This window comes from Apodemus sylvaticus, chromosome 15 (assembly GCF_947179515.1).
Source record: "Apodemus sylvaticus chromosome 15, mApoSyl1.1, whole genome shotgun sequence".
In the NCBI taxonomy this organism is placed as follows: Eukaryota; Metazoa; Chordata; class Mammalia; order Rodentia; family Muridae; genus Apodemus; species Apodemus sylvaticus.
This window is the reverse complement of record NC_067486.1, coordinates 812,585-825,240: the sequence shown is the minus strand read 5'-3', so window position 1 is coordinate 825,240 and position 12,656 is coordinate 812,585. Positions and strand designations below refer to the sequence as shown.

Sequence of the window (12,656 nt, the reverse complement as noted above, 5' to 3'; positions counted from 1 at the left end):
TAGGGATTCGTTATGGTGATAACGAATTGGAGCACACCTAAGTCCCTAATATAAATGCCTGTCTGTTTCAAGGGCTGAGAAAAGTCCAGGTCCTCTGGATGCTTCTGGTGCCTAGAGAGCAGGCAGACAGCTTTACATGATAACCATTTGCATAAGTCGCAGCCTCTCTGATAGAGTCAGGAGCAAAACATGATTCCACCGGTTTCATTTAAAGTCTGTGTGCTCTCAGTGACATTTTAGTTCACTCCTAACATGTCCCCTCTAGCACTCGCTGTTGGGTAACACATTTTACTTGAAGTTAGAATAAGGCTCCAGATTTTTATGCAAATCTTTTCCCTAAGCAAACTATAAGCCTGGGGCTTTTACCAAAGCTGACTCTAAGTGGATCAGTGGGGACTACACAGAGGAAGAAGAAAAGGTGATCTGACCTACAGCCAAGGTCAAACAGGATGGAACCGCCTCGGGTCTTGGGTGACACTCAAGAAGCAGAGCTGGAAGCCCAAGGGCAATGCTATGAGGCCCTACTATGGGATTTTTATTATATTTAATGCCACACTTGTCTGCTGCCCTCTATAGCTTTCTTTCCTGCTCTGATTTTTTTTTTTATAGAACTCACTAGTATCTGATTCTAGAGTGTAAACGCCATACTACAAAGACAGCAATTTAAATGTTTGTACCAACTATAGTGTTTAGACCTGTGACTAACACTCACAGAAGGTAAATGGTCACAAGAAACAAATGGTCACATTTGAATTTCAGAAAGATTAGCAGGGTCTTAACAAGACATGGGAAGAGTCTCTGTGAAGAACAGCAAGACACTGGAACACCAAATGATCTATGATATCCACAGATACAGTAACAATAAAAATATTGATTGGAATTTTTTGCTAAATATTCTAAAGATACAAGGTAGAACAGTCATGAACTATTGAAATAGTAACAAAAAATGACTTATTGGGAGAGAGAGCCTCTGTGAATAAGATTAAAATAAACTGTAAGTCTATGCCAATTGCATGGCAGAAACACAAACATACAAATAAGCCAATAAAAATCCAGAAACAGAAGGGACTTTAGTATCTATTTTGTAACATAGGAGAAACCTGATCCAAAATATTATGAATCCACGTTTAAAACCAAGGAATTCCTACAAGTTTGTAAGGACAACCAAAAGCAACATAAGCAAGTAAGCATGGACTGTTTCCAGTCATCTTTAGACATATCTTGACCATGACAAAAGAAAAAAATAATAAAAAACTAGAAACTATAAAAGAGGTAACAAAAAGATCTGACTATGAAGGGAAAATAATATATATGGTGAAAGTTAGACAAATGGAAAATTCCTTTTCAAATGAGCAGTCTAACTTTCTGAAGATAGAAAAGTCTACAAATAAAATAAGCAAGTTATTGGTTAAGAAAATGGGTAATACATGTATGTATGCAAAATTAAGGCTGGTAAGAATGCTCAGAGGGTAAAGGCCATTGCTGCCAAGCTTGATGACTTGCATTTGATCCCTTCCACTGGAAGGAAGGACAGAACTGGCTCCCACACATTTGTCCTCTGACAACACAGGTCTTCCACATTCATGCATGGTATGCCTCCATGTGTATGGACAATAAATTTAAAAAATAAATTCATAGTCTACTAAATGACAGTCAATGCCACTCTACCAGAAAACATGCAGAATGAAAGTCCACAAAGGACACGATTTTATGTCATCATAGTAAAGGGGAAAAATACACAGCTATGATGAGATAAGAAAATAGCCATTTTTTTGTGCTCAGCTATTTCAGATGAAGCTGATCATTTTGTGGGCCTCACTGGAAATGGATAAATAGTGAATTTGCAGTGAAACCTCTTGGATGTTACACCACCATCTTGAATAACTATACCTGATCACCTTTTTTTAAATTTTTAAAATTTATTTTCTATATTCTTTATTTACATTCTAAAAGCTTTCCCCTTTCCCAGTCCCCCCCCCCATATGTCCCATAAGTCCTCTTCTCTCCATCCATTCTCCTATCTTTCTCCCTCCCTTTTCTCTGTCCTGGTACTGCCCTACAATGCTGGATCAAGCCTTTCCAGGATTAGGACCCTCTTCTTCCTTCTTCATGGGAATCATTAGATACGATAATTGTATCTTCAGTATTCAGAGCTTCAGGGCTAATTAATATCCACTTATCAATGATTGCATTCCATGTGTATTCTTTTGTGATTGCTTACCTCACTTAAGATGATAATTTCCAGTTCCATCCATTTGCCTAAAAAATTCATGAATTCATTGTTTTTAATTGCTGAATAGTACTCCATTGTATAAATATACCACATTTTCTGTATCCATTCCTCCACTGAGGGGCATCTGGCTTCTTTCCAGCTTCTGGCTATTATAAATAGGGCTGCTATGAACAAAGTGGAGCATGCATCCTTATTACATGCTGGGGAATCCTCTGGGTATATGCCCAGGAGTGGTAAGGCAGGGAACTCCAGAAGTGTCATGTCCAGTTTTCTTAGGAACCGCCAGACTGATTTCCATAGTGGTTGTACCATCTTACAATCCCACCAGCAGTGAAGGAGTGTTCCTCTTTCTCCACATCCTCCCCAACACCTGCTGTCTCCTGAGTTTTTAACCTTAGCCATTCTGGCTAATGATTTGCATTTCCCTAGTGGCTAATGATGTTGAGCATTTCTTAAGGTGCTTCTCAGCCATCCGGATTTCTTCAGGTGAAATTTCTTTGTTTAGCTCTGTACCCCATTTTTAATAGGGTTATTTGGTTCCCTGGAGTCTAACTTCTTGAGTTCTTTGTATATATTGGATATTAGCCCTCTATCGGATGTGGGGTTGGTGACGATCTTTTCCCAATTTGTTGATTGCCATTTTGTCCTTTTGACGGTGTCCTTTGCATTACAGAAACTTTGTAATTTTATGAGGTCCCATTTGTCAATTCTTGATCTTAGAGTATAAGCTATTGGTGTTATGTTCAGGAACTTTTCCCCTGTGCCTATGTCCTCAACGGTCTTCCCCAGTTTCTTTTCTATTGGTTACAGTGTATCTGGTTTTATGTGGAGGTCCTTGATCCACTTGGAGTTGAGCTTAGTACAAGGAGATAAGAATGGATCAATTCGCATTCTCCTGCATGCTGACCTCCAGTTGAACCAGCACCATTTGTTGAAAATGTTATCTTTTTTCCACTGGATGTTTTCAGCTCCTTTGTCAAAGATAAAGTGACCATAGGTGTGTGGATTCATTTCTGGGTCTTCAATTCTATTCCATTGGACAACTTGCCTGTCCCTGTGCCAATACCATGCAGTTTTTAACACTATTGCTCTGTAGTATTGCTTGAGGTCTGGGATACTAATTCCCCCAGAAATTCTTTTATTGTTGAGAATAGTTTTAGCTATCCTGGGTTTTTTGTTATTCCAGATAAATTTGAGGATTGCTTTTTCTAATTCTGTGAAGAACTGTGTTGGGATTTTGATGGGGATTGCATTGAATCTGTATATTGCTTTTGGCAAGATGGCCATTTTAACTATATTAATCCTACCAATCTGTGAGCATGGCAGATTTTTCCATTTTCTGAGGCCTTCGATTTCCTTCTTCAGAGACCTGAAGTTCTTGTCGTATAGATCTTTCACTTGTTTGCTTAGAGTCATACCAAGATACTTTATATTGTTTGTGGCTATTGTGAAGGGTGTTATTTCCCTAATTTCTTTCTCAGTCTGCTTATCCTTTGAGTATAGGAAGGCAACTGATTTGTTTGAGTTGATTTTATAACCTGCCACTTTGCTGAAGTTGTATATCAGCTGTAGGAATTCTCTGGTGGAGTTTTTTTTTTGGGTCACATATGTATACTACCATATCATCTGCAAATAATGATAATTTGACTTCTTCCTTTCCAATTTGTATCCCTTTGACCTCCTTATGTTGTCTAATTGCTCTAGCTAGAACTTCAAGTACTATATTAAAAAGATATGGAGAGAGAGGGCAGCCTTGTCTAGTCCCTGATTTTATTGGGATTGCTTCAAGTTTCTCTCCATTTAGTTTGATATTGGATACCGGTTTGCTGTATGTTGCTTTAACTATGTTTAGGTATGGGCCTTGAATTCCTGTCCTTTCCAAGACTTTTAGCATGAAAGGATGCTGAATTTTGTCAAATGCTTTTTCAGCATCTAATGAAATGATCATATGGTTTTTTTTCTTTGAGTTTGTTTATGTAATGGATTGCATTGATGGATTTCCTTATATTGAACCATCCTTGCATCCCTAGGATGAAGCCCACTTGATCATGGTGGATGATCATTTTGATGTGTTCCTGGATTCAGTTGGCAAGAATTTTATTTAGTATTTTTGCATCGATATTCATAAGGGAAATTGGCCTGAAGTTCTCGTTCTTTGTTGGATCTTTGTGTGGTTTTGGAATCAGTGTAATTGTGGCTTTGTAGAATGGTTGGGTAGTGTTCCTTCTGCTTCTATTTTGTGGAACAGTTTGAAGAGTATTGGTGTTAGGTCTTCTTTGAAGGTCTGATAAAATTCTGCACTGAAGCCATCTGGTCCCATGCTTTTTTTGGTTGGGAGAGTTTCTATGAACACTTTTATTTCTTTAGGGGTTATGGGAATGTTTAGATGATCTATTTGATCCTGATTTAATTTTGGTGTTTGGTATCTGTCTAGGAAATTGTCCATTTCCTCCAGATTCTCCAGTTGTGTTGAGCATAGGCTTTGGTGGTAAGATCTGAAGATTTTTTTGAATTGCCTCAGTTTCTGTTGTTATATCTTTTTTTTCATTCCTAATTTTGTTAATCTGGATACTGTCTCTGTGCCCTTTGGTTAGTCTGGCTAAGGGTTTATCTATCTTGTTGATTTTCTCAAAGAACCAGCTCCTGGTTTTGTTGGTTCTTTGTATGGTTCTCTTAGTTTCTACTTGATTGATTTCAGCCCTGAGTTTGATGATTTCCTGTCTTCTACTCCTCCTGGGTGAATCTGCTTCTTTTTGCTCCAGGGCTTTCAGGTGTGCATTAAGCTGCTAGTGTATGCTCTCTCCATTTTCTTTTTGGAGGCACTAAGGGCTATGAGTTTTCCTCTTAGCACTGCTTTCATTGTGTCCCATAGATTTGGATATGTTGTCTTCATTTTCATTAAATTCTAAAAACTCTGATTTCTAAAAGAAAACTTTGATTTCTTTCTTTATTTCTTCCTTAACCAAGGCATCATTGAGTAGAGTATTCTTCGGTTTCCATGTGTATGTGGGCTTTCTGTTGTTTTTGTTGCTATTGAAGACCACTTTTACTCCATAGTGATCTGATAGGAGGCATGGGATTATTTCGATCTTCTTATATTTGTTGAGGTCTGTCTTATGGCCAATTATATGGTCGATTTCGGACAAGGTACCATGAGGTGCTGAGAAAAAGGTATATTCTTTTGCTTTAGGGTGAAATGTTCTGTATATATGTGTTAAATCTAATTGGTCCAAAGCTTCAATTAGTTTCACTGTGTCCCTCTTTAGTTTCTGTTTTCCTGATCGGTCCATTGAGGGAAGTGCAGTGTTGAAGTCACCCACAATTACTGTGTTAGGTGCAATGTATGCTTTGAGCTTTAGTAAAGTTTCTTTTATGAATGAAGGTGCCTTTGCATTTGGAGCATAGATGTTCAGGATTGAGAGTTCTTCTTGGTGTGTTTTTCCTTTGACCAGCAAGAAGTGTCCCTCAGTGTCTCTTTTGATGACTTTAGGTTGAAAGTCAATTTTATCTCATATTAGAATGGCTACTCCAGCTTGTTTTCTAGGACCATTTGCTTGTAAAATTGTCTTCCAGCCTTTTACTCTAAGGTAGTGTTTGTCTTTGACACTGAGGTGTGTTTCCTGTAGGCAGCAAAATGTAGACTCCTGTTTATGTATCTAGTCTGTTAGTCTATGTCTTTTTATTGGGGAATTGAATCCATTGATGTTAAGAGATATTAAGGAATAGTGATTATTATTTCCTGTCATTTTTGATGTTATCTTTCATATTTGATTGGTTATCTTCTTTTGGGTTTGATGAAAGAAGGTTACTATCTTGCATTTTCCAGAGTGATGTTTCCCTCCTTGTATTGGTGTTTTCCTCCTATTGTCCTTTGTAGGGCTGGGTTTGTGGTAAGATATTGGGTAAACTTGGTTTTGTCATGGAATATCTTGGTTTCTCCATTTATGGTGATTGAGAGTTTTGCTGGGTATAGTAGATTTGGCTGACATTTGTGTTCTCTTAGAGTCTGCATGAGATCTGCCCAGGATATTCTAGCTTTCATAGTCTCTGTTGAGAAGTCTGGTGTGATTTTGATAGGTCTTCTTTTATTTGTTACTTGGCCTCTTTCCCGTACTGCCTTTAATATTCTTTCTTTGTTTAGTACATTTGGAGTTTTGATTATTATGTGACAGGATGTATTTCTGTTCTGGTCCAGTCTGTTTGGAGTTCTTTAGGTTTCTTGTATATTCATGGGCATCTCTCTCTTTAGATTAGGGAAGCTTCCTTCCATAATTTCATTGAAGATATTTGCTGGCCCTTTAAGTTGTAAATCTTCGCTCTCATCTATGCTTATAATCCTTAGGTTTGGCCTTCTCATTGTGTCCTGGATTTCCTGGATGTTTTGGATTACAAGCTTTTTGCATTTTGCATTTTCTTTGACCGTTGAGTCCATGGTTTCTATGGTATCTTCAGCATCTGAGATTCTTTCTTCTATCTCTTATATTCTGTTCTTGTTATTTGGAGCTACGGCCCCTGATTTCTTCCCAAGGTTTTCTATCTCCAAAGTTGTCTCCCTTTGTGATTTCTTAGTTGTTTCTACTTCTGTTTTTTAGATCCTGCATGTTTTTACTCAGTTCCTTCACTTGCTTGTTTGTGTTTTCCTGTAATGCTTTGAGAGATTTTGTGTTTCCTCTTTCATGACTTCTGCCTGTTGATCAAAGTTCTCCTGTAATTTTTTAAGTGATTTTTGCATTTCCTCCTTATTGGCTACTATTGTTTGACCCATATTCTCCTGAATTTCTTTTAGTGATTTTTGTGTTTCCCTTATAAGGGCTTCTAGCCTTTGGTCATTTTTCTCCTGAATTTCTTTAAGAGATTTATTTATGTCCTTCATGTGTTCTTGTAACAGCATTATAACAGCATTATGATTTTAAATCTAAATCTTATTTTTCTGGTGTGTTGGGGTATCCAGGACTTGCTGTTAGTGGTTAATGGAGAATTGGGTTCAGAGGCTGCCATATTGCCTTGATTTCTGTTAGTAACGTTCCTAAGTTTGCCTTTTGCCATCTAGATCTCACTGGTGTTAGTTGGTCTTGTTGTCAATGCAGGACTCACCCATGCCAGCTGCCTCCCTGCAGCCTGCCTCCGGATGCACCGCTGGCCCTCTGCACTGCTTGGGGATGGGGCACGTGGCCCAAGCTGCTCCCAATCCAGAGGTGGCGACCTGAAGGCTCCCACCAGAGGCCTCCAGACCAGATCCTCTGCTCTGCCGGATCAGAGAGACTCACCAGTCCAAGCTGTCTCCTTGCAGTTGGCCTCCAGATGCACCGCTGGCCCTCTGCACTGCTTGGGGACGGGACATGTGGCCCAGGCTGCTCCCAATCCAGAGGTGGTGACCACCTGATCACCTTCTGAGGATGTATCTCAGAAACTGCAATAATTATTAAAGCTGATGTTCTGGAGTGTTGTTTTATTAGCATAGAATAGTTTATTTAAGACATGAGGAGGGGAGTCGAGAGGGAAGGAGAGGCAGAGAAAAGGAGAGAGAAGGAGAAAGTAGAAGAGTAGAGGCTAGCTATCACCATGTGGAGAGAGGAGGAAAGGGAATGGGGAGAGAGGGGGCAAGGGGGAAGCAAGAGCAAGAGACAAGAGAGTAAGCTCTGGAGTGTTTCAATGAGTGAGTTTTCTTTTGTTCTCTCTCTCTCTCTCTCTCTCTCTCTCTCTCTCTCTCTCTCTCTCTCTCCCTTACTTTCTTAGTGGCACATAAAATAATGTGTGCCTTATCAAGAAATTGAAGATTTTATTGTGTCCATTTGGAGAAATTTCTCTTTTTGACAGGATTCAGGAGAGACTATGAATCAGAGCATGAAGAATGTGTGTGATGCTCCCACTCAGGAAAAAATATGGAATTTGTGCTCATTATTCTACTTACATATTTACATTCAACCTATGAATTCACATAGTCCAGACTGGCCTCAAACTCACAACCCTCCTGCCTCAGCCTTCCAAGCAGCAGGACTGCAGGCATGTACTATCACACCTGGCCTTGACATACAAATTCATGAATGGATGCATATACTATGTCTATGCATATGTGTGTGCACATATACCCTCACACACATGACATTTTCCTTGCTTGCACACCTGTATAATTACTATAAGACCCTTGTATTCTTAAATGCATCTAAAAAGGAGCTGTATCCATTCCTCTGTTGGGGGACATCTGGATTCTTTCCAGCTTCTGGCTATTATTAATAGGGCTGCTATGAACATAGTGGAGCATGTGTCCATATTACAATCTGGGGAATCCTCTGGGTATATGCCCAGGAGTGGTATAACAGGGTTCTCTGGAAATATCATGCCCAGTTTTCTGAGGAACCATCAGACCCTCAACAAAGGAATGATACAGAAAATGTGGTATATTTACACAATGGAATACTACTCAGCTATTAAAAACAATGAATCTGTGAAATTTTTAGGCAAATGGGCAGAACTAGAAAATATCCTAAGTGAGGTAACCCAATCACAAAAGAACATATATGGTATGCACTCACTGATAAGTGGATATTAGCCCAGAATCTTGGAATACTCAAGACACAATTCACAGATCAAATGATGCCCAAGAAGAAGGAAGAACAAAGTATGGATACTCTGGTCCTTCTTAGAAGGGGGAACAAAATACCCACAGAAGGCAATACAGAGACAAAGTGTAGACCAGAGAGACTGAGGGAAAAACCATCCAGAGACTACCCCACCTAGTGATCCATCCCATATACAGTTACAAAACCCAGGCACTATTAACAATGTCCACTAGTACTTGCTGACTGGAGCCAGATATAACTGTCACCTGGAAGGCTCTGCTAGTGCATGACAAATACAGAGGGGGACACTCTCAGCCAGTCATTAAACTGAGCACAGGGTCCCCAGTGGGGGAGCTAGAGAAAGGACCCAAGGAGCTGAAGGGTTTTGCAGCACCAGAGGAGGAACAATATATGAGTCGCCCAGTACTCCCAGAGCTCCTGGGGACAAAACCATCAACCAAAGAGTACACATGGTGTTACCCATGGCTCCAGCTGCATAGGCAGCAGAGGATGGCCTTGCTGGACATCAAAGGGAGGAGAGGCCCCTAGTCCTGGAAAGGTTGGATGCAGCAGGGGAATACCAGGACAGGGAAGCAAGAGGGGATTGATTGGAGAACAGGGGGAGGGGGCTTATGAGACTTTAGGGGGGTGACCAGGAAATCATTTGAAATGTAAATAAAAAATATATCTAATAAAAAAAGGAGCTGGTAGCTTGAGGATAGAATACCACATTCTGCTTCATATTCTATACATGTCATACCTAGTGGATATATCATCTTTTTTAAATGACCATAATTATAACCAGATGTGGTAGCATATAACTTTAATCCAAGCCCTCAAGAGGCAGAGGCAAGTGGATCTCTATGAGTTCAAGAGTGGCCTCATCTACATAGTAAGTTCTATGACAGACAGAGCTACACAGTGAAACCTTGTGTTAAAAGCAAAACAAAACAAAACAAAACAAAATGTGACCACAATTACAAATTCCACTATCTATGCTTCAGCCTCTGCTTTGCATGACCTCTGCAAGCATATCACCTATAGAGGGAACATGTATGTAAGTACTTCCCACTGGGCCTAGGGAATTAAAAGGTGAAGGCAACCTCTACTGCAAATCATTCTTTATCCTGAGTCATTAAAATATTCCTTCCTTGTCCTGTGCAGTATACATAAAAATCATAAAAGCCTTTTTAAAAGTATGTTTTAAGCTGTCTGGACTTAAGAAACTAATCCAATTCTAATGAATTTTGTAAAAATCCTTTCTATTTTTCTTATTACAAAGGGAACATGTTCTCAGGGGCAGGAAAGATTCATTCTAGAAATTTCTATAATAGGAAAGGAGATCTTTTCAGCAAAGGAGAGAGAAAGCCATCAGGCCAGTCAGGCCTGTGTTCAGCTGTGTTTGGTATTTTGGAGAACAGTGATTTTTATGTATTGACAAGGTCGTCTTGACCCAGCTAATGTCAAACACTGGCTTCAAAATGTATGTCAGAATGTCCTGTAAATCAACAACACACAGAAAACTTTCCTGCTGCTTGTTCAGATGTGGAGTCATGACTCAGGTCTACCAGTGCAGGCCCCCAAGACCATCGGTACATCCATATCAGTAAGTTCAAAGTGTGCAAGTTAAGGTCTTAAGTTGGGCACCCAACACCTTGATAAAATGATCACGCCATTCTGCTGTAAATTTTATCTCAAAACATGTAGAGGGGAGACTGGGGAGATAGCTCTGTGAGTAAAATACTCACCATATAAGCATGAAACTTGTGTGTGTCCACCAAAATCTACATAAAACACTGAGTGCAGACACACACTTGGAGGAGGTAGAAACCAGCGGATCCCTGGAGCTCAGCCAGTCTAGCCTACAAAGCAGGCTGTAGGCTAGTAAGAGACTTTGTCTCAAAATGATAGTAACAAGAAGGAAGAGGAGGAGGAAGAAGGTGGCACCTGAAGAACAACAGCAGAGGTTGTCTTACCCACTCACCCCTGTTCATGTAGGGATCATGACAGATGGACACAAAGACACACACACAGGCACACACAGAGATACACAGACACACACACACACAGGCACACACAGAGATACACAGACAAACACAGGCACACACAGAGATACACAGACACACACACAGGCACACACAGAGATACACAGACACACACAGGCACACACAGAGATACACAGACACACACAGGCACACACAGAGATACACAGGCACACACACAGGCACATACACACAGACACACACAGACACACACAGACACAAACAGACACACATAGACACACACATATACAAACACACATATAAGTAGATATACACATACACACATACACAGATAAACACACATATAAGACACATTAGACACATACACACAGAGACACACACAGAGACACAGGCATACATGCATACACATACATAAATCTCCATACACAAAATGAACACCATAGCTCCAGGAATATAATTGGAGCAGAGCTGAGGTTTGGTAATCATTACCACAGTGGGGATGGGACTTAAGCTGTAGATTCAAGGTACACAGGAATACTAAACCCCCAGGTAAGGTGATGATGGTGTTATCAGGGCAGAGTGACCTTCAGGAAATCTCCACTTAGCCTTGCCTGCATACACACACACACACACACAGACACACACACACACCCCTCAGGGAGAATAATATGTGAGAAAAACAAATAAAATACCGTGTTTCTCTGAGTGAATCTTTAAAACTTGACACACTGTCTGCAGAGAGCTTCTGGGGAATCCTCACTCTGGCCATCAGTATGAAGACTTGCTCTGACACTGCTTTACCTGAGCCCTCGGCCTGCATGCAGCCTCTGTCACAGTCTGTATTCCACCCAGCTGTGTCAGTGTGCACGTGCCACTCAGCATCACCCCAGGGTTCTCAGGCACGCCCTGCAGCGCCTGCTTCATGAGGAACCTGGACAGAAATGGCTCCATGAAGACGAAACTCCTCACAGGCTGTTAAATGCACCCGCTGGAAGTGTGCAAATCAAAGGCTTCAACAGCACATGCAGCTAACAGCCTCAGCATTTCTATACTTCCATGGAACAGAAAAAAAATTGTTACGGATTGAATGTGTCCCTGTAAAATTTGTTCGCTGTATCTCTAAGGTCCAGCTGATGATGTTAGGAAGTGGAACCTTTAAGGAGTGAGAGGGATTGAATGGAGTTAAGAGGTCAGACCCTTAAAAATAGACATTACAGCTCTCTCTTGCCTCTTCTACCAGTAACATTGTCTTCCTCCTCTGCCTCCTTCCCTCCTCCCCCTCCCCCGACCTCTCCTCTCCTTCTTCCACCTTCTTCCTCCTTATTCTCCTCCCCCTCCTCCTCCTCATCTCTTTCTCCTCTCCTTCCTCTGTCTCCTCCTTCTCCTCCTCTCTCTACCCCTGCCTCCTTCCCCTCCTCTCCTTCCACCTCCCCCCTCACCTTTCTTCTGCTCCTCTTCTTCCTCCTCCTTCTCCCCAAGCCTCTGTCTTTCTCTTCCTGACAAGATGAGAAGATGAGCTTCTGTATGAAAAGCAACACCTTGACCTTGGGCCCTACAGGCCTAGAACTGTAAGGGACAATTGCCCGCCGCAGCCACCCCCCAACCTAGCGTTTCAGACTCATTGACCAGGAAAACACTGCCTAGCACAGCTTTCCATGCCACACCCTTTCCTTCCCATTCTAACATGAGGTCATTCAACAACAGCTTGTCTTAAAGCCAATTTGCAGAAGCCCCTGAGAGCCATGCTGCCCGGTATCTTGCTGTCCCTGCTCCAGCTGAATCCCTTGTCCACATTGGTGACAAGAATAGTGACCCTCTTGTGTTTGAACACTCTTTGTTCTTTCTCTGATTGTTCTTCAC

At 41.0% G+C, this 12,656-nt stretch overlaps 1 protein-coding gene across 1 annotated transcript in view; it reads right to left on the bottom strand.

Moving 5' to 3' along the window:
- The window catches only part of Dscam (DS cell adhesion molecule), a 690,093-nt gene extending 678,346 nt beyond the window's left edge, over positions 1-11,747 (bottom strand). The window contains exon 1 of the mRNA XM_052159081.1: positions 11,598-11,747. Coding sequence (XP_052015041.1) covers positions 11,598-11,747 — 150 coding nt within the window. The remainder of the gene's footprint in view (positions 1-11,597) is intronic.
- Between the last annotated feature and the right edge of the window lie 909 nt (positions 11,748-12,656).